We start from the raw sequence: 22,875 nt of genomic DNA on the forward strand, positions 1-22,875 counted from the left end.
GGACTTGCACATACTTCTGGACCACGGGCGCCCAGGGGGGAAAGATGTGCATGGGCCTCTGAGGAAAGGGAGCAGGAACCCCCTGCCCAGGAACACAGCATTATGGGCCTTCAGGCCCAGGGAGGTGCCCAGGGGCCCATGTGTGCAGCCTACCTGCTTCTTAGACTGTACACAGAGGGGTGTGTGTTCCTGCCTGCACAACCCTGGCCCATAAAACCCTGGGAGAAACTCGACACACTTTAGGACCAGGAGGCATCTCCTGCAGCCATGTCTTGCTCCTGACCAGCTATGGACTCTGTGCCTTACAGCCTCACCTGCAAGGCGAGTGTGGACACAGAGGGCCACACCTCGTCTCACAAACAGGAGCACCATGTGAGAAGAGCTGTGCTCCAATGATGCTCCTCAGAGAGGCCATGGAGCTGATCCGAATGCAGGATGTTCTGTGCACATGCATGCCACACCACAGGGCACTTGTGTGGCAGTCCCTGTCCCCCACAGCTGCAGTGGAGACTGGGAGCAGGCCGAGTCTCCCTGTATGTCTCTTTTTTTTTTTTGGGACAGTCCTGGGCTTCAGCTCAGGGCATGAGCACTGTCCTTGGGCTTTCTCAAAGACAGAGCTCTACCACTTGAGCCACAGCACCATTTCTGGCTTTTTTCTATGTATGTGGGACTGAGGAATTAAACCTGGGTCTTCGTGCACTCTACCACTAGGCCAAACTCCCGGTCCCTCCCTGTACCTCTTGTACCCACATTTTGGGAGATCTGACAGGTCAGGAGGCAAGCTGTCAGCACCTCACACAGGCCGCCCAGACCATCAGGACACCACTTTATTCATCATATTAGCTTCTCCTCTAACAAAGAATTGCACATCACACTTGCAGACAGCGATGCCCAGGTGGGGGCCAACGGAAGAGCAGAGATCAGCAGCACAGGACAGGAAGGTGTTCATCTTCTGTGTGTCAGTCCCCCAGGGTCCCCGGAGCCTGCAGGAAGAAGACGCTAACTTTGAAATGAAGTCTGCATTGATGAAGAAAATGAGTATGCCAATACCCAACAAGGAAAAGGAATTTGGGAAAAAGTGGCCACCATTTTTTTTAAAACAACTGTCAGGTGGTCCTTTCAGAGCCTAACTGATGGACTAGGATCAAAAGCTTTAAGCCCACACTGGGGATGAGAAAACCCAGCTGCCACGGGGTTTCTGACCTAGTGGTGACAGGTCAGAGCACACAAGTTTCGCATGTATCTACCTAAACATCCACGAGCTCACTAATTCAGGAGAAATGAAGCCACCTGAGTGCCTACCTGAGCACTGCCTCTGCAGGAGGCCTGAGATGCTGATGGGAGGCCTGGGCGGCAGGGGCCAGGAGCTGCCAAGGCGGGGAGTGACCCCTTGACCAGCTCTGCTGGGCAGCTGTGATGCTGGTGCTGGCCCCCTGGAGGATATCTGCTGTGGCAGAACTCTAGTAATAAATCAACATATAATAGAAATCATTTTAAAAATCAACAAAACCAGAGTCTGTGGGTTCAGAAGTATACGCTGAGCACCCAGGCCGAGTGGTCCTTAGCTGGTTCTGGGCTGGTGGTCATGGCATAGCGATGACACCATGGTGCCTGTCAGGCTTGCTCCAGGCAGAGAGAGGCCAGGAGTGGTGAGGCTGCTGCTGCTTCACCACACACCCCTCAGAGCTCCTCCTTTGCCGAGGCTGATGGAAGCCTCTGGGAACGACAGGGGAGGCAGGTCTCTGCGCCCTGCCCTGCCCGGTCACCACGCCAGCTTCCACCCACAGCCCACTATGCTGCACCTGGTGGCCTGCGTATCAGCCTCCAGTCCACTGATGTTGTGTGGCTTCAGCGCCTCTTTCCACAACACACTGCTCTTCTCCTCATGCCAAGCTGTGCTTCATCACTCGGGTTCTGCAGCAAGCACGCTGAAGGTTCTAAGTTTTCATGGAAAACTTACCCACCCCTCACTTTTAGCAATGGCCTCTACTGTGATGTGCCCCAAGTCTGATGACTGCAGACTCAGGTTTCGAGCCCACCCAGTGCTGTGTCAGCAACTGACTTTTTTTTCTGGCTTTTCCTAGATGTACTACTGGCTGACCCTTTTAGGTCATGTGAGGCCATAATAGCTCACAGGTGGACACAGCTTTCATGGACAAGCCTATTCCTCACAGCTCACATCTATCTGTGCCCTCCTTTATTTAATTTGCACAGGCCTGGCACTCTTCTTGCTGTGACATAGCTAGGTGAGCAGGAACTGTTTCTGAGTCCAGAGTCTGTGGTCACCCACTCTATACAATCTGCTTTGCCCCCACTCCATAGAAAGAAAGCACATGGGTTTAGAATCGAGCTTCTCCTGCCTGCTCTGCCTTTGGGAATGATGCCACGTTCTCCTCTTCTGAGACAGCTGCCTCTGCTACCATCCCGATCCAAAAGAAGCTGGGGCTCAGAAAGCTTTGTAAACAGCCTGACACAGTCTACACTTAACCCCACCTGACCATCCACATGGTCCAGGGAGACAGCGGATGGGTGCTGGGTGCCATGACAACACACATCTTCACTAGGGGAACACAAGAGCAGGCAGCAAATGAGGTACAGTTGACAGTGCAGAGCGAGTGGGTGCCCTGGAAGCAGGGGCTGAGTCCCTGGGGTCAGCAGGCAGCAAAGAAGGAAGGGTACAGCATCTGGGGTCATTAGACACCAGAAGGGAGGGGCCTTGGTCCCTTTTGGAGGTGCTGAGGCAGGAGGGCTGGCCGTGGCTTCCGATAGAAGCATGTACAGTGAACCAGCATAATGGACTCAGGAACCAAAGGGCACAGGTGTGGCTGCATGGTAGGTCAGAGGTGGAGTAGGGGGACAGCTGCTGGACTGTGAGCAGTCACTGTCCAGGAAATGTGTTGACAGGAGGAATGTGCAACCACCCAGTATTCCAATCAAGAGCTCTGTAGAAGATATCCAGTGATGAGGGTGAGGTGAGGGGCTCACGAGCTGCTTAGGGTTGGCACAATGTAGCACGGCCAAATCCTGCCTGGCACCTGCTTCTGTCAATACTAGGATGTACACAGTCCTGATTTTGTCCATGCCACCTTCTACCATTGTCTTCATACAAGAGCAAAGCTGAGTAGCTGCCAAAGAGACAATATTTATTTCCTGCCAGTTTTGGAAAACATCCTAGCTTTGACCTCACAAAACGTGTCTGGTCTACTCCCCTGAGGAAATACTGAGCAGCCATATAGTGGTTCTTGGGGTTTTTGATAATAGGATACATGATTAAGTCATAGCTTCAAGCAAAATTTAAAATGGAACATATGATAAAATCTTTCTTTAGACTTAAAAGGCTAAACCCCCACTTATATAACAGCTGTAAGTTTTGCTCTGTGTTTTATCCTGTGGGGACAGTACCTGAGGGCCTTCCCCACGTGTGCATGACTGGGTGTCATGCTCAGATGCTGGGAGCCCCGGGAGATGATGCCTGTGGAGAGAATCACACACTGGTTTAGGTTAGCGCGTGGTACTCTGAGGGAGAAGACCAGACCACCCCACCACAAGGTCCACAGGAGTAGCACCAGGCACAACTCTGTGTGACCACATTTTTTTTTCTCTTTGTTGATCACTGGGCTTGAACTCTGGGCCTGGGCTGTCCCTGAGCTCTTCAGTTCAAGGCTAGAGCTCTATCACTTGAGCCATAGCCCCACTTCCAGTTTTCTGGTTCATTTGAGATAAGAGTCTCACAGTATTTTGTGCCCAGGATGGCTCTGAACTGTGATCCTCAGATCTCAGCCTCCTGAGTAGCTGGGATCACAGGTGTGAGCCATTGCATTGGTGCCAGGCTCTGTGTGACCACTTTTTGTTTCTACACTATCTCAAATGTGGACTAACCCACTCTGCTCTATAGAAGCAGCCACAAGAGGGCAGTGTGGGTATCTTAACATTTTAATGTCCCCCCCCCCCCCCGCCCCCCCTCCCCCATCCTTTCACATTTCAGTAATCATGTGAACTACAGGAAGAAACTACAGCTGAGAGCTGGTGGCTCACACCTGAAGTCCTAGCTCCTTGGAGGTTGAGGATTACGGCTTAAAGCTAAAAGGACAAAACATCTCTGAGACTTCTATCTCCAATAAACCAGTACAAATCTGGAACTGGGGGTGTGGCTCAGGTGGTAGAGTGCCATCCCTGAGAGAAAAAGCCAAGTGAAAGCTTGAGGCCCTTGGTTCAAACTCCTCCCCCAATCCCCATAGGCCTGCTCCTCCAGTGCCCAGCTTGAGGAAATCATGTTCATGAATGTAATATACATTCACTGGAAACTACAAAATACCATTGAAAGGAGTAAAGACATGAGCGAAGACTCAGCTCTGCTAAGATGACAACACTTCTGCCATCGATGCTCAGCACCAATAAAACCACCATCAAATCCCTACTCCTTTGTAGCAGAAATGACAGTGATCCTAAAGTTCACATCCGAACTACTCAGGAGGCCTAGATCTGAGGATCACAGTTCAAAGCCAGCCCAGGCACTAAAGAACGTGAGACTCTTCTCTCCAATTAACCACTAGAAAATGGGAAGTGGGGCTGTGGCTCAAGGGTAGAGCAGTAGACTTGAGCTGAAGAGCTCAAGGACAGAGACCAGGCCCAGATTTGAGGTCCCATGACTGACCCTCCACCCCAAAATGCAAGGGACTCAGAACAGCTAAAGCAACTTCAGAAAAAAAAAACTATTATAAAGTCTGAGGAAGCCCAAAGACAAAATAAGAACAAAAACACCCCACAAACTTTAAAGAAGTAAGAGGAAAGCAACTTATCACATCAAAGGAACAACTGATTATTGGCTTAATTCCCACCAGAAAAAAACCCTAAGCATTAAACCAGGAAATTCTATATTGAGTAGATTTACCTTTCAAAATGAAGACAAACTAAAGAGATTCATTCAAAGGTGAGCATAAATTGAAAATTCATTGCTAGCCAATCTTCCAATCAAGGCATACAAATACTTCAGGTTGAAAAGAATAAAATCAATCATCACAAAAAGAAAGAGCATGTAGAAATGGCTAGTAAATTGTAAATGCAAAAGCTATAGATGTGACTTCACAAACACGTACATGTGCATACACAAACACACGCTTTCCCAATATATACAGAAACAAGAAATTAGGCACAATGGATCACACCTATACTCCCAGCTGGTCAGGAGCCTGAGATCTGGAGGATTGCAGTTCAAAGCCAATATGGGCAGGAAAGTCTTTGAGACTGTTAACTCCAATTAACCACCAAAAAGCTGGAAGTGGAGCTGTGACTAAAGTGGTAGAGCATCAGCCTTGAAGCCCTATGTAAGGATATATTATCATATTGGAGGCATGTGCGTAATACACGCACTAATGAATAATATAAATGGAGCTATACTGTTGCTGCTTCACTAGAATTAAGTCAGTACTAACCTATATAACTATGCTCTAGTAAGTTCAAGATGTCTATTACAAATCGTAGAACTATTACTAAGCATATAGCAAGACTCATAGCTAAAGTGCCAGTGGGGAGTGATTTGCTTGGGCTGCTGTACTAAACATCACAGCGTGGGGACAGGTCTACAACAGCAGGAACTTATTTTTCTAGTTCTTGGAGTGAGAAATCCAAGATGAAGGGCTGGCTCATTTGGGTTCTGGTTTGCAGATTCCTGGTTTCTCTCTGTCACATGACTTCCTTTTCAATTGTCTGTAGAGTTTTGTTTTGTTTTTAACAATTTTTATTATTGGGAAAATAAAGTTGATCATCTTGTTCATTTTAGTTCAGTATACAACCATCACCATCAGCAATCTGTACAACCATTCATCTTGTAAAACAATTTCCTATTTAAACCGCAGCTCCCCATTTCCCCCCTCTCCCAAACTCCTGTCAAATGCCATTCTACTTTCTGTCCCTCTGATTCTGAATGCTCTACCTCATTTAAGTTCAACTTTATATGCTTATCCTTCGGTGAGTGGCTTATTCTACTAAGTGTATTGTCTTCAAGGCTGTTCCATGTTGCAAAATACATCAGAACTTCCTTTTGAATTATGAAACATTATGCCATATATTATTATTATTATTATTAGCACTTTTTTCTTGTCAGTCCTGGGGCTTGAACTCAGGGCCTGGGAATTGTCCTCAAGCTTTCTCAAGCTAGCACTGTACCACTGGAGCCACAGTACCACTTCTAGCCTTTTCTGTATATGTGGTACCTTTGTGCATGCTAGGCAAGCACATTTTTTTGCACTTTTATTTGTTGTTTTAGAGGCACTCTACAGTGGAGTTAACTTGACATGCATCATATATCCTTTCACATAGTGCCATCTGTTCCCACACTCCCATTCCCTCCCTCCACCTCCACTACGTGTTGCCTGGTTCACTTTCATTAATGTCCAGGGCAGACAGTGTGCTCCACTGCTGCATTTTTTCACCTTTTCCCTTGGATTCTCTGCCTTCCCACAGATGTACACATGAATACACCATACATAAGGTAAAGAATACAAGGTTATCAGATAAAGAAAAAACAATTTAAGGTAAAATTCTTTTTTTGTTGTTTTTTTTGGGTCAGTCGTGGGGCTTGGACTCTGGGCCTGGGCACTGTCCCTGAGCTCTTTAGCTCAAGGCTATGGCCCTACCCCTGGGCCTGGGCATTGTCCCTGAGCTCTTCAGCTCTAGGCTACCACAGAACTGTCAGGTCCGACTGGAAGAAATGACTTCTTCCCTTGGCTCTCTCCCACTGCACCCTGGAAATCCCTGCCCTAAGCTCTCTTGCTCCTGACTCCATCTTGGGTGGCAGGAGTCTGCTCTTTCCTCACGCAATAAACCCTCTTCTCCTGAACTGCATGGAGTATCCTTTCGGCAGACCTTACATTTGGTGCCGAGGGTCAGGAGTGGCTGGATCCCCTCCGTTTCTCATTTCTGGAGGGTCAATCTGCCTTCTCTCCCCCCTCCTTCGAACCAAAGAAAGGAAACTCCACTCCCGTGCCTCTGCCGTTCCCATAGCTGGCGGTGCATTCACTACAATGTTTCCTGTCTGCACCTGGTGAGTGACTCCTGCCTGCAGGCCTCTTTTTCTGTCTCCTTTAACCCACCCCTTCCTAGGGTTCTCTCCCTGTGTCTAGTTTAAGACCCAGTACCCTCTCCCCCCCAATCTGTTCTGGTGGATTCCCCCTCCCCCCATACACTCTACTTTCCCACTCAACATCCTTATTGACTCTACCCAAGGATGTCCTCAATGACTCCACCCCGTTGGTCTCACTGACTCTGCCCCATGTTCAGTGACCCCACCCCCTGACGTCCTCACTGACTCCACCCCTCCCTGGTGTCCTCACTGACTGGGCCCCCCCCACTCATGTCCTCACTAACTCTTCCACTACCTCCTCACTGACCACCCCCCACGCTCACAGACTTCACTTCCTCTTAGTGTTTCTAATTACAATGGGGTCTCATCCGTCTCACCCAAGCCAGGACACCCCCTTGGGATATCTTTTACACTCTTTGGATATTCTTCTATTCAGAGACTCCATAAAGCCAACACAGATCATCATATTGCAATTGTGTCTGGCCAAAGTATAGGCTAGACAATGGGTCTCAATGGCCCCAAAATGGGACTTCGGATTATAATATTCTCAGGAATTTAGACAGTTTCTGCCAATGCAATGGTCAATGGCCAGAGGTTCTATATGTTCAGGCTTTCTTTGCTCTCCATGCTTGCCCTTCTCTCTACCAGTCCTGCTCAACTTCCCCTATCCTCCTGGCACAGGGGCATCCTGTCCCTGCCAAATCACCTAAGAGCCTGGAGCCTCTTCCTAAACCTAAAGTGCCTGATCCCCTACCCATCATTGAAGACTCTGCTTCTCCTCCCCAAGCTGAACCTTTCCTTCCTTCTCCTCCCTCTTCATCTCCTTTTGACTCACCTCCTGGTACTCATACTCGATCTTGTACTGGTAGCACACAGCCTCCCCCAGCCTCCTTATATCCTCTGCAGGAGGTGGCAGGAGCAGAAGAGGTCATTTGTGTGCAGGCCCCCTTTTCAATGACAGATCTTTCCAAGATTGAGAAGCAACATTGAGAAGCAACTAGGATCAGACTCCCAAGATCCCAATAATTATACCAAAGAGTTTAAATACCTTGTTCAGACTTATGACCTCACCTGGCATGACTTATATACAGTCCTGTCCTCCACCCTTACCTCCGAAGAAAAGGAAAGGGTTTGGGTTGCAGCCCAGGCACATGCTGATGAAATCCACCACCTAGACAATACTTTCCCAGTAGGAGCAATGGCTGTGCCCAGGAAAGAGCCTAAATGGGATTATGAAAATAATGCGCCTGGAAGGGTTAGCAGAAATAGGATGGTAACCTGCCTGGCAGTTGGCCTCCAGAAGGCAGCCCACCATGCAGTCAACTATGATAAACTAAAGTAGGTTACCCAGAGACCCACTGAAAACCCAGCCGAATTTCTTGATCGCCTTACAGTGGCACCCCAGTGTTATTCTAAGCTGGACCTGGAGTCAAAAGAAGGTATAGTGGTCCTTAATACCTATTTCATTTCCCAATCAGCTCCCGATATTAAAAAAAGAAGCTGAAAAAGGCTGAGGATGGCCCTCAAACCGCTCAAGGAGATCTGGTGAGCACGGCCTTTAAGGTTTTTAACAACTGGGAGGAACAGAAAAAAGCTGATAAGGCTGCCCATAATAGGAAAAATTGCCAGCTCCTGGCTGCTGCCCTTCTGGCTCCTCAAAGAAGCAACGCCCAATGCACACCACCCAGTCCATGCTTTAAGTGTGGCAAGGAAGGCCACTGGGCAAGAGCTCTACAACCACCATCTGGACCCTGCCAAAGTGTGGACAGATGGGACTCTGGGGAGTCGACTATCCCTCCTCATCTCTACAAGGTGGGCCAGTCCCTCCCATACCCCTTACACATGGGGAGGAGCCCAACTTATCCAGGATACTCAGCTTGGCAACAGAAGTGTGATGGTGCCCAGGGTATGTCTCCAGGTTGCGGGCAAGCTACTTGTATCCTTTCTTTTGAATATGGGAGCCAGTTATTCGCTGTTACCTGAGTATTCCAGCCTGTCTTTTCCCTCCCAGATCTCAGTGGTGGGTGTAGATGGCCTTCTTATTTATTCTGCAACTACCCATGTAGAATAGATAACCTTTCCTTTTTTTACATTCCTTTCTAATCTTACCCCACTGTCCCATATCCAAGGCTCCCTCAGCCCCTTAAAGCCCTTTTCCTCTCCCCCAATTTTGCCTGAGGATCGAGTCTTTCTTAAGACCCTTCATCTGTCTGGTTTACATCCTAAGTGGACAGGCCCTCATCAGATCCCCCCACTGCAGTGTAGCTCAATGGACAGCCACAGTGGTTTCTTCTGTCAAGAGTGAAAAAGGCTCCTGCTCTTGCCCATTCTATGATGCCAAGGTATCTCGCATCCCTGAAGAAGATGGCACCCCTGCCTCTTAAGACTTCTTTTAAATTTCATCCAAGGACACAAATGCACATTCACTCCCATGGAACTCTTATTGCTCCTTCTGGATGGACAGCATCCCCACCTTCTACCCTTAATGTCGACACCCCTTGTCAGCAGGAAGTAGCCAGAAAGAGTAGGCACCCCTTTACAACTATCAGAAGAAGGGAATGTTAGGTCTGACTGGAAGAAATGACTTCTTCCCTTGGCTCATTTCCACTGCACCCTGGAAATCCCCACCCAGCACCTGTAACCCTGGCAACTGGCATGCCTGGGGGCAGTGGGAGGTCCCCACTGAGGTATTTCCCCATCCTCTGACATCACATCCACTTCCGCTGTGGCTATACCCCTCCACCTATACAATCTCTCACTTCCTGCCCTAAGCTCTCTTGCTCCTGACTCCACCTTGGGTGGCAGGAGTATGCTCTTTCCTCACGCAATAAACCCTCTTCTACTGAACTGCGTGGAGTTTCCTTTTGGCAGACCTTACAAGGACCACTTCTGGTTTTCTAGTGGTTAATTGGAGATAAGAGTCTCAGGGTCTTCAGTGCCTCAACTGGCTTTGAATTTCAATCTACTTATCTCAGCCTCCAGAGTAGCTAGGATTACAGGCATGAGCCACTGTGCTTGGCTGGACAAATTCATTTATTTCCATATCTTTGTAGTTGTGTTTCAGTATGTGTATTATTTTGTACACCTATGAAGAGGTACTTGGGTATTGTACCTTCATGAGTTTCCCCTAAGACTATCCTTTTTTGGTTTCTCTGTATATGAGCATCTAGAGTTTTGTGCATTTTTTTCATGTTCCATTGTGGTTTAGATCTAACTTCTGCATATCAGGAAGGACATGCATCTTTTGTCCCTCTGGTTTTTGGTGTACCTCACTTACCACAATTTGTTCTAGTTCCATCCATTTCCTTAAAAATGATATTATTCCATTCTTTCTAATGGCTAGGTAAAATTCCAGTGCATATAGGTACCACATTTCCTGGATCCACTCATTTATTGTGGGACATTTGCATTGACCCTTATCTTGACTATTGTGAATATGCCACAGTGAACATGGATGGGCAGGTGTCCTTATCATATCCTGGTTTATAATACAGTAATGGCTAGGAGTGGTATGGCTGGATTGTAGGATAGATTTATATTTATTCATTTATTTTTTTCCAGTTCTGGGGCTTGAAATTGGGGCCTGAGCACTGCCCTTTGGTTTTTCTCAAGCCTAGCACTCTACCACATGAGCCATAGCACCGCTTCCTGCTTTTTCTTTTCCTTCCTTCCTTTTTCTTTCTTTCCTTCCTTCCTTCTTCCGTTTTCTTTCTTTTTTTGTGGGTCATGGGGCTTGAACTTGGCCTGGGCATTCTTCCAGAGCTCTTCCCACTTTTTCTTTTCTTTCTTTCTTTTTTTTGTGGGGCATGGGGCTTGAACTTGGCCTGGGCATTCTCCCAGAGCTATTCATCTCAAGGCTACCACCCTACCCTTGAGCCAAGCCCCACTTCCTATTTTCTAGAGGTTGATTGGAGATACGAGTCTTAGATCCTTTTGTGCCCCAGTTGGCTTTGAACCTTGATCCTCAGATCTCAGCCTCCTGAGAAGCTAGGATTACAGGTGTGAGCCACCATGCACTTCTGGCTGCACGTCTGGCTTTTTTATGTATGTGGTACTAAGGAATTGAACCCAGATCTTTGTGCATGCTAGGCAAGTACTCTACCATTAGGCCAAACTCCTGGCTCCTTTGTTTAGTTTTTTTTTTTTTGGTAGGTCCATGGAGCTTGAACTCTGGGCCTGGGCTGCATCCCTGAACTCTTCAGATCAATGCTATCACTCTACCACTTGAGCCATACCGCCACTTCTGGTTTTCTGGTAGTTAATTGGAGATAAAGAGTCTCACGGACGTCTGACTTCCATGCCGGGGCAAGCTTTGAACCGAGATCCTCAGATCTCAGCTGCCTGAGTAGCCTAGGTAAACAAGTGTGAGTCACCGTGCCTGGCTTGTTTAGTTTCTTAAGAAATCTCCACACTGCTTTCCAGAGTGATTGTATTAGTTTACATTCCCACCAACAGTGCAGTAGGGCTTCTTTTTTCTCACATCTGTGGCTGAAGTAGTAAAATGCTAGCCTTGAGCAAAGGAGTTCAAGCACAGTGCCTAGGCCTCGAGTTCAAGTCTCAGAATAGGCATACAAAACAGTCTTGAAAACATTCTAGGAGAAACTGAACATGTGCCATGGAAGAACTGTCTTTCTGTTTCATATGAGTTTAGGTTTGGAGGGAAGAGGTTATGTCTAAATCATTTAAATCGTTTTCTCCTAGAGTGTTTTCAAGACTTTTTACGGGGTGCCCATCTGACCCAGTATCTGACAGGACAGTTCTACAGAACTTGTACTCACCCATGCGTCCATCCTGAGGTGGGCTAATCAAAGAGATCCTTGCAGGGCCTGTGGCTACCTCAGGCTGAGTGAACAGAAAAAAAAACTGTTAGTGAAGTTCTCAGATTTCCATTTGTGAGACTCAGACAGTTCAGGGCTTTTCACAACTCTAGGTCTCGCCCTCACAGCCCTGGAACATGGTATAAATGCAGCCATGTCCATGAGCTAGAACAAGTTCCTGTGACAAGAACCCAGCCACATCCATAGGCTAGACCACCTCTAGCCACACCCATGAGCTAGAACATGAGCCTGCAGGGGATAAATCTAGTCACACCCCTAGGCTGGAACCTGACCCTGTGGCTAGTGCAGGGTGGCTTTGGCAGGATGTCTGTGGTGCTGGTAGAAGTGTAGACCCATAAGGCTCCATGCTGGGGATGCCTGCCCACGCTCACCTGGCTCTGCCGCACGTGTGGGAGGAATGCTGCTGGCTCTCAGCACTGTCTCTCCCATCCCTGGCTTCTTGGGGGTGTGTTTCCTCTAGATTCTCCTTTGCAAAACTTTCCCATTTTATCATATTCTCCCACTAATGGCTAAATAAAGCATGCAGCAGTAGTTCACTTTATGTTTGAAAATCATGCTTTATTTTATAAAAAGATCCATCAGCATCAAGAAGCTACACATAGCAGAAAATTGTGTGCTCTTTTAAGATCTAGGCCTTAAGCACAAGTACTAGCCATGCTTCTCCCCACGTGCCAGCAGGTGTACTTTCATTGAGAGGGATATGCTCACACTTCTTTGTTGGCCAGAAAGACTCAAGCCGATGAACACCCCAAAGGGAGATCCCGGAGCCCTGGCTCAGTGAGGGCTTCACTGCAGAATCTCTCCCTTTCCTGCTATAGAAGGGCAGCCACAGTGCAAAACTGCTTTCTCCAAAGCAAGCTGTACATAGATCCACTCCAGCAATCACGAAGAATTTCAGCTATTACAAGTTGATTTTAGACATTTTCCTTGAAACTTCATGTTCTGTGTAGCACAGGGCAAAAACTATGTCCTCAGTCTGTTTTTGTTAAAAAAGCTTTATTGGAAAAGTGCATTCATTCATTGCCATATTGACTGGTCCCCCCAACCCCACCCTGTGGTCCTAGGGCGTGAACTCAGAGTCTGGGCCCTGTCCTTTGTGCTCAAGGCTAGTCCTCTACCACTTGAGTCACAGTGCCACTTTCAGCTTTTTGAGTAGTTTATTGCAGATAAAGAGTCTCACAGAGCAAGGCTGCCAGAGTCGATGAGGAGGCTGGGTCCTTGTCCCCAGGACTGGCTCTGCCATCTGCCCCTGAAAGTTGCTGATCCAGGCAAAGGGCCTGCTTTGAAGGCCTGCAGGACTCCTAGCTTCACTCTTAAGACCCTGGAGGCCCCAGGTGAAAATGGCCTAAAGATCAGAGCCAAGGGCCCAGCCTCAACTGGGATCCCTTTGGTCTGAGGGCAGCCCTGAGGGGACATGGTACCCAGAGTAGCAGTCTACAGAATACACCCATAGGTTCCTTTCTTTAAGTGAGCTGAAGGCTCACAAGATAGGGGAAGAAAGGACACTTTGTAAGGAGAAATTAGTTCCTTTAAACATCATTTACAAAGGAAAAGGAAAAGTGTCCAAAACAAGGGGAAAAAAAGAGGAAATGCAATCCTCAGATCTCAGCCTCCTGAGTAGCTAGGATTACAGGTGTGTGCCACCAAGCCTGGCTCACCCACTGTATCCTTTCAGCCGCCATGTGGTGTTCAGTGACAAGTTTAGGCATCCCCTTTAACACCTCTAGCCTAGCCCAATGCTTGGGTCCTAAGAAAAATGAAAGCTGGCTGGACAGAAAAGAATCCTTTCGCACCATGCTGTGGGGACCACAAAGACACAGTGCATGTTTGCTCCCCCACGTAAGGCCACATGTGGACAGAATCACAGATGGAATTGGGTACTCGGTCTGAGGAGCCAAGGTGAATGGAGAGATCTGCAGGCTTGGGGAGGTCTGGGCCTGTGCGGCTGAGATGCCAGCTACAGGAAGCACGCAGGAGGTGTGGCAGGAGATGCTGGGGAGAGAGGTGGCTGCACTCACACCAGCTGCCAAGGAACCAGAATGCCTCCTTCTCCCTGCTAACCCTGGAGTCCAGGTGATTCCATGGGAGGGTTTGGGAGACTCTGCTAGAAGTGGACACTACTTCTAACAAGTCCGCGCAGCAGTGTCCACCCGGGAGGACACCCAGGAGGATGGTTCACAGCCACACAGTGCTTAGAACAGTGCTGGAGACACATGAGACGCACAGGTCTCCAAGTGACACACTTAACAGAAAACGCTCAGCTCAGGAGCATGCTCCCTCCTGTCAGACAGCATGCAGCCTTCCTTCTTGCTCCCGTCTGCTGGTCACAGTTTGCCAGCACCCAGCCCTCCAGCTGTGCCTGGACTGGGTAGGCAGTACTATAGCAGCACTGCCACAGCTTCTGAGCATGCTTCTCTCTCCAATGTACAGCTGTGGCTTTCTGTTTGTCCAATTCTCCCGTTTCCAATCCTTACTTGCCAGAAATGATGGGTTTCCATCTTTCCCTAGCAGTGTCTTGTGTTTCGGCCTAAGGCCAAAGGTAAGGGCAGGGGAGGCACAGGCCAGGTCCCTGCCATTCCTGCTTGCCACTGTGCAGGACCCTGTGCCCTCGCATGAGGACAGGCCACGTCCTCAGGGCAGAATGGAACATTCTTGGTCTTTCAAGACCTAGTTTGGAGCTCTAACTCACATATACCAGAGCCATCAAACAGGAAGAACTCTGCTTGAGGCCAGTATGCTGTTAAATGAACACTGTGTTTATGGGCATTGAGGACAACTCTAAGTACTAAACTTCTTACATGAGAAATAAGCAATGTGGTGGCATATGTGTACTTACTTTCTGCATTGGAGAAGGAGTAAGGTCAACTTCCATAGACTCCACTCTGTTGATCAATGAAATGAATTCATTAAGCCCTATATAACTTCTATAACTTAAAATCATCAGTTTAAATGTACTTGCACATTAACCGACCTGTTCCCCTCCTCTCTCAATACCACTTGGGTTTGATCACCCCGTGCTCTCCTTATTGCTGCCAGTCTATAAATCAAACACAGCCTGCAGAGGACACAGACCTTGCATGGCTTGTCCCTTTATTGTCCCTTCAGGGCAGCCTCTCCCATCTCAGCCATTCAACATCTTCCAACTCCCATCCTGTTTGCTGGCCAGACCCCACTGCTAGCGGGAGCGTTCACTTTCTTCTGTGGACACACACTGCCAGCCCCTGACTGCCAGCACTCATCAGTCCAAAGGTGAACAGCGTTTCTTTTCAAGCTGGTTTTTTCTTTGCCTGGCCATTCTGATAGCAGTGACAGCTCCAGCAAGACTCTAGAGATGGCTTATTTGTCTATCCTGGGTACTGCACCTTTTCCTACTCTGCTTCCCTGGAACATTTTCTAAGTGTAAACTTATCTTTCCCAATCAGAACAGGGCTAGTCACCCGGCCACTTTCTAGCTCTCCACTCCTACAAGTTCTTCAGTGTGGTTGACTGAGGTACCTACCCCACCTACCTTCCTTTTGGTGACACATCCCTGCAGGAGAGAGAGAGACAGACTACTCGAACTCAGGGCCTGGGCACTGTCCTTGGGATTTCTCAAGGCTAGAGCTTTACCACTGAGGAAGGGAACCCCGGCCTTTGTGCATGCTAGGTGAGCCCTCTACCACCAGGACAGGCTCCCGCCCAAACGTAATGATCAGGAAGGATCAATGTAAGAGAGACACAGGTCAAACAAGGGCCACAAGGGGATAGCCAGTATGAACAAATTTTCATGCAGAGAACTCTGGTCCAGGGTCAGACAATCAAGTACTCGGCCACCCACTAGTGAGAGGGGCACATTGTAAAGACCCATGATCAGTCCCTTCAGTCCTAAGCAGAATGAGGCTTGGTAGCTAGTTGTGTAGCTGGTGCTCATAAAACACTGAGTCATGTGACCATCTTCTTCCAATCACCATGGCCACTGGCATGGAGTACTCTGGCCATCTAAGATGGTATTCACAATCCAGGAACTCAAGTCTCATGCTAATAGAACCTACATACCAAAGGAAGTTAGAAGTCCAACAAATTGTCCATTCTCTGGGTTGGTGGGATGGGGGTCCTTAAAAAGAGACAAGGTGGAGGGGCTGGGAGTGTGGCCCAGTGGTAGAGTGCTTGTCTAGCATGTATGAAGACCCGGTTCAATTCCTCAGTATCACATATATAGAAAAGCCAGAAGTAGTGCTGTGGCTCAAGTGGTAGAGCACCAGCTTGAGGAAAGTCCAAGGACAGTGCCCAGGCCCTGAGTTCAGTCCCCAGTCCTGGCAAAAAAAGAAGACAAGGAGGGAAGAGAAATACAGAAATGTCCTCAGAGAGGACTTGTGAGTCCCATGATTTTGAAAAACTCTTACCATCCCACCAGGCCCACACACCTTTCAAGGGCTGACGAATTAGGTGGCAGGAAGACATATCCATTTGGCTTTGCTGAGGGAGTGATAATAAAAAAGTATATTATTGCATATTCAGTAGTTCAGCAACAGGTTATCTTGATAGTCTCCTTTCTGGCATTACTTACTTGAAACTGAATTTTTCATTGGGTCAAGAGCTGTTTGTTGTGATGATCTGGTGTTAAACAGATAAAGAGAGGCACTGAATTAAATGATGAAAATTATGTATTACTAATTCATTTCAAATGCAAGAATAAGGTTCTGGAATAGCCAATTTTTGTTCCCAGGCCTGCAAATGCAGATGGCACGTGGATTCAACAGATGATTACATGTTCTACTGATCCCCTTCCCCTACCCCACCTAGAAAGAAAGTAATATATGAAAGAGGGTAAACAAAAGTAATGCTACACCAAGATGCACCTCAAGAATCTCTCTTTCTGTATCTGTAATAACGTGAAGACACAGGAGTCTGCAATGCCTCTTGCCAGGGGACAGCGTGTGAATGGATTTGTGATGGCACAGAGGCCTGTTGTACAGTTCTCTATTGCATTCTGAAAATGCAAAGCCATTCTCAGCTGGAGATATAAAATGTAAACTGTGGGCCATATTGGACCTGGAGCTTGTTGACCCTGGAATACACCACTCAGAAAATAAGCACAGAATGACAACTATTCTGATCTCAAATAAGGACATTTGAAAGAGGCCCTTTCCTGAGAATGAAGTCAGAAAGTGGGTGACCAGTCAGTGTGACGCCTCCCTTCTTGGATCCAGGCTCCATGACCCTACTGTGGCCATGTTTCTTTCAGGCAACGGACAGAAGGCAGCATCTACATGCTCATACAACCAATGGGAGGAAGCTGTGCCAAAAGACCATCAACTTTTCAACCATCAATTCAGTTTGTGACCAACGTAACTATCTCATTGGCAGAAGAAACTTAATGGGAAACTTGTATCATATCTCACAAAATCAGACACATCACTGAACATAAGATGTACACTTATAATCCTAGTTACTCAGGAGTCTGAGATCTGAGAACCAAGTTTGAAGCCAGCCTGGGCAGTAAGGTCTGTGAGACTTTCATCTACAATAAACTACCAAATAGCCAGAAGTGGAGCTGTGACTTAAGTGGTAGAGCACCAGCCTTGAGTGAAAAAACTAGGACAGTGCTCAGGCCCTGTATTTAAGCCCTAGTACTGTCACATGGGCATGCGCACGCACATGTACACATGCATGCACGTGCACACACACACACACACAGATATACTGTGTTTGCATATCAATGTTGACTGAACACTGATGTAATATTGATTCCAAATTCTGGAGGAATTAAATACAAATAACATGGTTTCACAACAGAGATAAAAGCAACATAAGTAGTAAGGGAAGAAGTCAATCCTTATTTGCAGATATGATCCTGTATTTCATAGGTACTAAAGATTCCAACAAAAGCTCCTTATAATCAGATAAACACTTTTGACAGAATAGCAGGATACAAAATCAATAGCCCCAAATCAGTAGTTTTTTTTATGTATCACTAACAAGCAGCCTGAGAAGAAAGCCTATCCACAATAGCCTAAAAACCAAAAAACCCTGAAAGGCGCCATTAGCTCACTCCTGTAATCCTATCTGTTCAGGAGGCTGAGATCTAAGGATCATGGTTGGAAGCCAGCCTGGGAAGGAAAAGTCTGTGAAACTCTGATCTCCAATGAACCAACAAAAAGTTGGAAGCAGAGCTATGATTCAAGTGATAGAGCACCAGCCTTTAGGAAAAAGCTAAGGGGTAGCACCCAGGCCCTGAACTCATGCCCCAGACTAGTATAAAAATAGAAAATAAAAACTTAATAATGAAACTAAGGTGGTAAGAGACTGGACAAAGAAACAGAAGACATTAGATGATGGAAGGACTTCCCATGTTCATGGACTGACAAAATGATTATTGTGGAAACAGGCATCTTAGTGAAAGCCATCTACAGATTCAAATCAAGCCCCCTTGCCATGAAAAGCGCAGTGTCATTTTTTTCCACAGAAACAGAAAAATCAACTCTAAAATTTATATGGAAACAGGCCCTTAATGACCAAAGGAATCCTGAAGGTATCTCCATACCTGACTTCAAATTATATTCCAGAGCCATGGCAACGAAACATAGTACTGGTACAAAAACACAAATTAGACTAATGGACAACAGCAGAAGATCTAGAAATAAGTCCATATAATTACAGTCAAGTTATTCATTTCCAGTCAAGTTATGGATCTCGTAACGCATGCCGGAAAAAAAGTCTCTTTAATAAATGGGATTGTTTAAAGAAACATCTATCAGAATCAAGAGTAGTCACAGAACCAGAGAAAATCCTTTCCAGCCATTTACTAGATACAGAATATCCAGAATATATAAAGAGCTCCAAAAATTAGTCCCCAAACAACAAATAGTCTAACAAAGGGGCAAATGAACAGACAGTTCAAATGGCTAATAAATATATAGATGATCAAAATCTTTAGCCATAAAGGAAATGCAAATCAAAACAATAGTGTCACTCATGTCAGAATAGCCATCATCAAGAAAACAAGTGACAACAAATGATGGTTAAAAACAAGGAGCTCTGTGGGTTGGGAGTTTGGCCTAGTGGTAGAGTGCTTGCCTAGCATGCATGAAGATCCGGGTTCAATTCCTTGCTACCACATACTTAGAAAAAGCCAGAAGTAATGCTGAGGCTCAAGTGGTAGAGTTCTAGCCTTGAAAAAAATCCAAGAACAGTCCTCAGGCCCTGAGCTTAAGCCCAGGACTGGCCAAAAAAAACCCTCCAAAAAAACAAAAGAAACCCCAAGGAGCTCTTTATGTGCTGTTTGGTGGCAATGTCCATTATTAGTGCACTCTACAGAGACTATGGGAATCAGTATGGAGGCTCCTCAGTAAACAGCCAAATAAGAATTAGTTAAGGCCGGGCACTGGTGGTTCATGCCTGTAATCCTAGCTACTCAGGAGGCTGAGATCTGAGGATTATGGTTCAAAGCCAGCCCAGGCACTAAAGTCCGTAAGACTTTATCTCCAATTAACTGCCAGAAAGCCAAAAGTGGCACTGTGGCTCAAGTGATAGGGTGGTAGCCTGGAGCAGAAGAGCTTAGAGACAGAACCCAGGCCCAGAGTTCAAGCCCCATAACCCCCAAAAATAACTAGCCAAGGTTGGGCCAGGAGTTTGGCCCAAGAGTGCTTGCCTAGCATGCATTAAAACCTTGGTATCACATACATAGAAAAAGCCGGAAATGCTTTAGCTCAAGTGGTAGAGCTCCACCCTTGAGAAAGCCCAAGGACAGTGCTCAAGCCCTGAGTTCAAGCCCTGGGACTGGCCAAAAAAAAAAAAAAAGAATTAGCCAAGGTTCCCATCAATAAATGAATAAAGAAAATGTAGTAGAAAAGATACAATATAGAATATTATTCAGTCATGAAACTGTACCGTTTTAGGTAAATGAGTGCACTAGAAATCATTAAGTTAAGCAAAGTAAGCCAGACTGAGACTTCAGATAAAAAAAAATAGAATGACATGAATGGAAAATGGGAACTGTTTGGGGAACTGGTAGAAGAGGAAAGAGTGAAAGGAGAGGATGATACAGCAATTATGTCAAAGTATTTTATATAATTCATAAAAACAGAATAATGAGACCTGTTAAAATCAGTTGAAAAGAAGGGAAGGAACAAGACAAAGCAATAGAGGAATTCAGCGAAAGAACATCGTATGCATATATCGAAGTATCACAATGAAATCCCTTTATACAATTAATAGTCTAATACTTTGGGCATGTCTTCCCACACCATGGTTTAGGCTATACTGCCTGAAAGAGAGCATTCTGCACAGGTCAACCATGGTCACTCCCTCCGCTGGACTGCAGGCTGCAGGTGCTGTCCTGTGGCCCTTGACTGCAGAGCCGTTTCCTGCACTAGGATCACTTATAAGGGGTAGAGGTTGGCACTTTCCAAGGTCCCTTCTGCTTCAGAATCATGGAGGTCCCCAGAGAGTCTCACTTGTTTCTGCTTTCTTCCCTGTCTTTCCAACAGCAGTTTTTGCTTTGACAGAATTTCTGACAAGTAATGGCCAACTGTCCTGCATGGGTTCTTACCTTTGTAGCTGCTCAGTCTGCAGCACTGACTTCCTGAGTGACACTTCCAACTGCGAAATCTGAACAGAATCAATATACAGACATTGTTATTATACAGACAATGGTAAGTAGCAGCTAAAGTTCCTGCATGTCTAAATCAGGGTTTCTATCAAGCCCAATTCATCAGGTCCTTAACCATCAGGCACTGGGGTCCATTTGTGCAGAGCTGAGTCAGGCATTCAGTTGATGCTCAGAGTAAATCAACTCTATGAGGTAACCCTTATAGATACTGGTCCCAAGTCTGAGGTGTATTTGTGTTACACACAGGTAGACACAGGTGATTTCAGGCAAAGAATCAGTCTGGGTTTCACCTGGTGATTAGGTCTGGCTCTGTCTCTTACCCAGCACTTGTGAGTTCTTGAGGTATTAGCTTGAATTCTCTGATTTTTATGGTCATATCTGTACAGTGAGGTTAATATTTCCTGTTGTTTAGGCTTGCTGGGAGGATGAGAAGGCAACAATACATAAAACTCTTAGGAAAGGTGTGGCATTATGAAGCAGATTCCAGACTGGATTCTGGGCAGTGGCCAGGCAATGGGATAGTGGCAACAACGGGAAAGGCTACCTATGTACAGAGCTATGTACAAAACCTGAGCACCCTGCATACCTGCTGTTTCCATGCAGAGAAGAGGCAACAAGCTGGGGAAGGATTTCTAGATTAATGCAAGCATAATTCCAGGGTTCTAAAGGCAGACTCCCCTACTTTCAGAGCTTTTTTCTTTCTAGTCCTGGGGCTTGAATTCAGGGCCTAAACACTGTTCTTGTGCTTTCTCAAGGTTAGCACTCTACCATTGGAGCCATAGCATCACACACATCTGCCTTTCTCTGCATATGTGTTATTGATGAATCAAACCAGGTCTTTGTGTATGCATGGCAAGCACTCTATCACTAGGCCAAATTCCTGGTCTCTTCAGAGCTTTTTTTAAAAAAAATAGACTTCTAGGGCTGGGAGTTTAGCCTAGTGGTTAAAGTGCTTGCCTAGCATGCATGATGACCTGGGTTCTATTCCTTGGTACCACATATATAGAAAAAAGCTGGAAGTGGTGCTGAGGCTCAAGTGGTAGAGCACTAGCCCTGAGAAAGTCAAGGACAGTGCTCAGGCCCTGAGCTCAAGCCCAGGACTAGCAAAAAAAATGGACTTCTAGGGGCCAGGAGTTTGGACCAATGGTAGAATGCTCGCCTAGCATGAAGGAAGTCCTGGGTTTGTCTTCGGTACCACATACACAGAAAAAGCTGCAAGTGGCGTTATGGCTCAAGTGGCAAAGGGCTAGCTTTGAGCAAAAAAAAAAAAGTGCCCAAGGACAGTGCCGAGGCCCTGAGTTCAAGCCCTAAGACTGGCAAACCAAAAAGGACATCTATTTAGAAAAAACCAAGATGGGTGATCAGAGAGGCCTGGGTGGTCTTCCCATGCTCAGGAGGATCCAGCTTCAGCATAGACCCTGAGGAGGCCCAGGACAGCTGCATGGACGGCCTTGTGTGGACCACATCCCACAGTCCCCTGGCAGGGGTCAGGCAAACAGGCTGATGGTCAGGAGGACAGGTGACCAGGACCCAAAGGTAAAAAGCAAACCTCACAACAGGTGGTAGCCCACCATTCCCTTTAATCATGTGAAGTTAGTTAACAGTGTGATATTTAACTCAAAAGGTCAAAAACATCAGGTGGCAATAGAGTAATGCAATTTACCTTTTCTTTATAGAAGGCTAACAATCTCCTCCGGTGTTTTTCTTGAAATTCTGAAATCTGAAAAGATGACATCTGTCAGTTGTTGACAGACCTTTTGCAGACAGCATCTTTTGTTTTACATGTAGTTCTCTAATGGAGTCTTCCTCATAGAGACTTGGTACTGGCTGCTTCCAATAAGCAGTGCGCAGATGTTGCAGGAATGAGCCACAAGCTCATCAAATGTAGATGCAAGTGGCTTTGCTTAACATGAAGAGCTCCTAAAGATCCCAGCTGTTTGTCACCCAGAGCCTTTCTTGTCTAAATTGCTTCGGTGCTCATTTTAGTGGTGGGACAGGACACATGACACTACTGGGACAACTGTTGTATGGTCACTATGACAACAGTGGGTAGCTTGAGGAATGGCCTTCTGCTTAATAGTACCAATCAGAGAACATCTTGAATCAGATACACAGATTGGGGTGGGGATGGAGAGCCCAAATAAGGAAGTCCAGCAAGACTGGCAGAGCTGGCAAATACCAAGAACCCAATGGCCTTGCCAGGACTCACAAAGACAACTGTACCCCAAACTAGGACTACTCTTAGCCTCCCATTCCTCAGAGCCCCAATTTCACGTGTGCTGAGTATAGTTTGCACTTCTGAGACCAAGGAGAGTGAGAGAGTAGTAATCTGCAACTCAGGGGAGAAAGTCATTTTCTGTGAGTGA

At 46.6% G+C, this 22,875-nt stretch overlaps 1 protein-coding gene across 2 annotated transcripts in view; it reads right to left on the bottom strand.

Annotated features, from left to right (window-relative positions):
• Nucleotides 1-809: 809 nt before the first annotated feature.
• Nucleotides 810-22,875, bottom strand: part of Rnf212 (ring finger protein 212) — a 44,724-nt gene continuing 22,658 nt past the window's right edge. For both annotated transcript variants that reach the window (XM_090344137.1, XM_090344136.1), the window contains 9 exons: nt 22,173-22,229; nt 20,450-20,508; nt 16,466-16,512; nt 16,323-16,374; nt 14,756-14,801; nt 11,860-11,923; nt 3,403-3,472; nt 1,303-1,460; nt 810-983 (listed from right to left, as the gene is read on the bottom strand). In XM_090344137.1, coding sequence (XP_090200263.1) covers nt 946-983; nt 1,303-1,460; nt 3,403-3,472; nt 11,860-11,923; nt 14,756-14,801; nt 16,323-16,374; nt 16,466-16,512; nt 20,450-20,508; nt 22,173-22,229 — 591 coding nt within the window. In that variant the 3' untranslated portion in view covers nt 810-945. The remainder of the gene's footprint in view (nt 984-1,302; nt 1,461-3,402; nt 3,473-11,859; nt 11,924-14,755; nt 14,802-16,322; nt 16,375-16,465; nt 16,513-20,449; nt 20,509-22,172; nt 22,230-22,875) is intronic.

This window comes from Megascapheus bottae, chromosome 13 (assembly GCF_031878675.1).
Source record: "Megascapheus bottae isolate mThoBot1 chromosome 13, mThoBot2.hap1, whole genome shotgun sequence".
Taxonomy (NCBI): domain Eukaryota; kingdom Metazoa; phylum Chordata; class Mammalia; order Rodentia; family Geomyidae; genus Megascapheus; species Megascapheus bottae.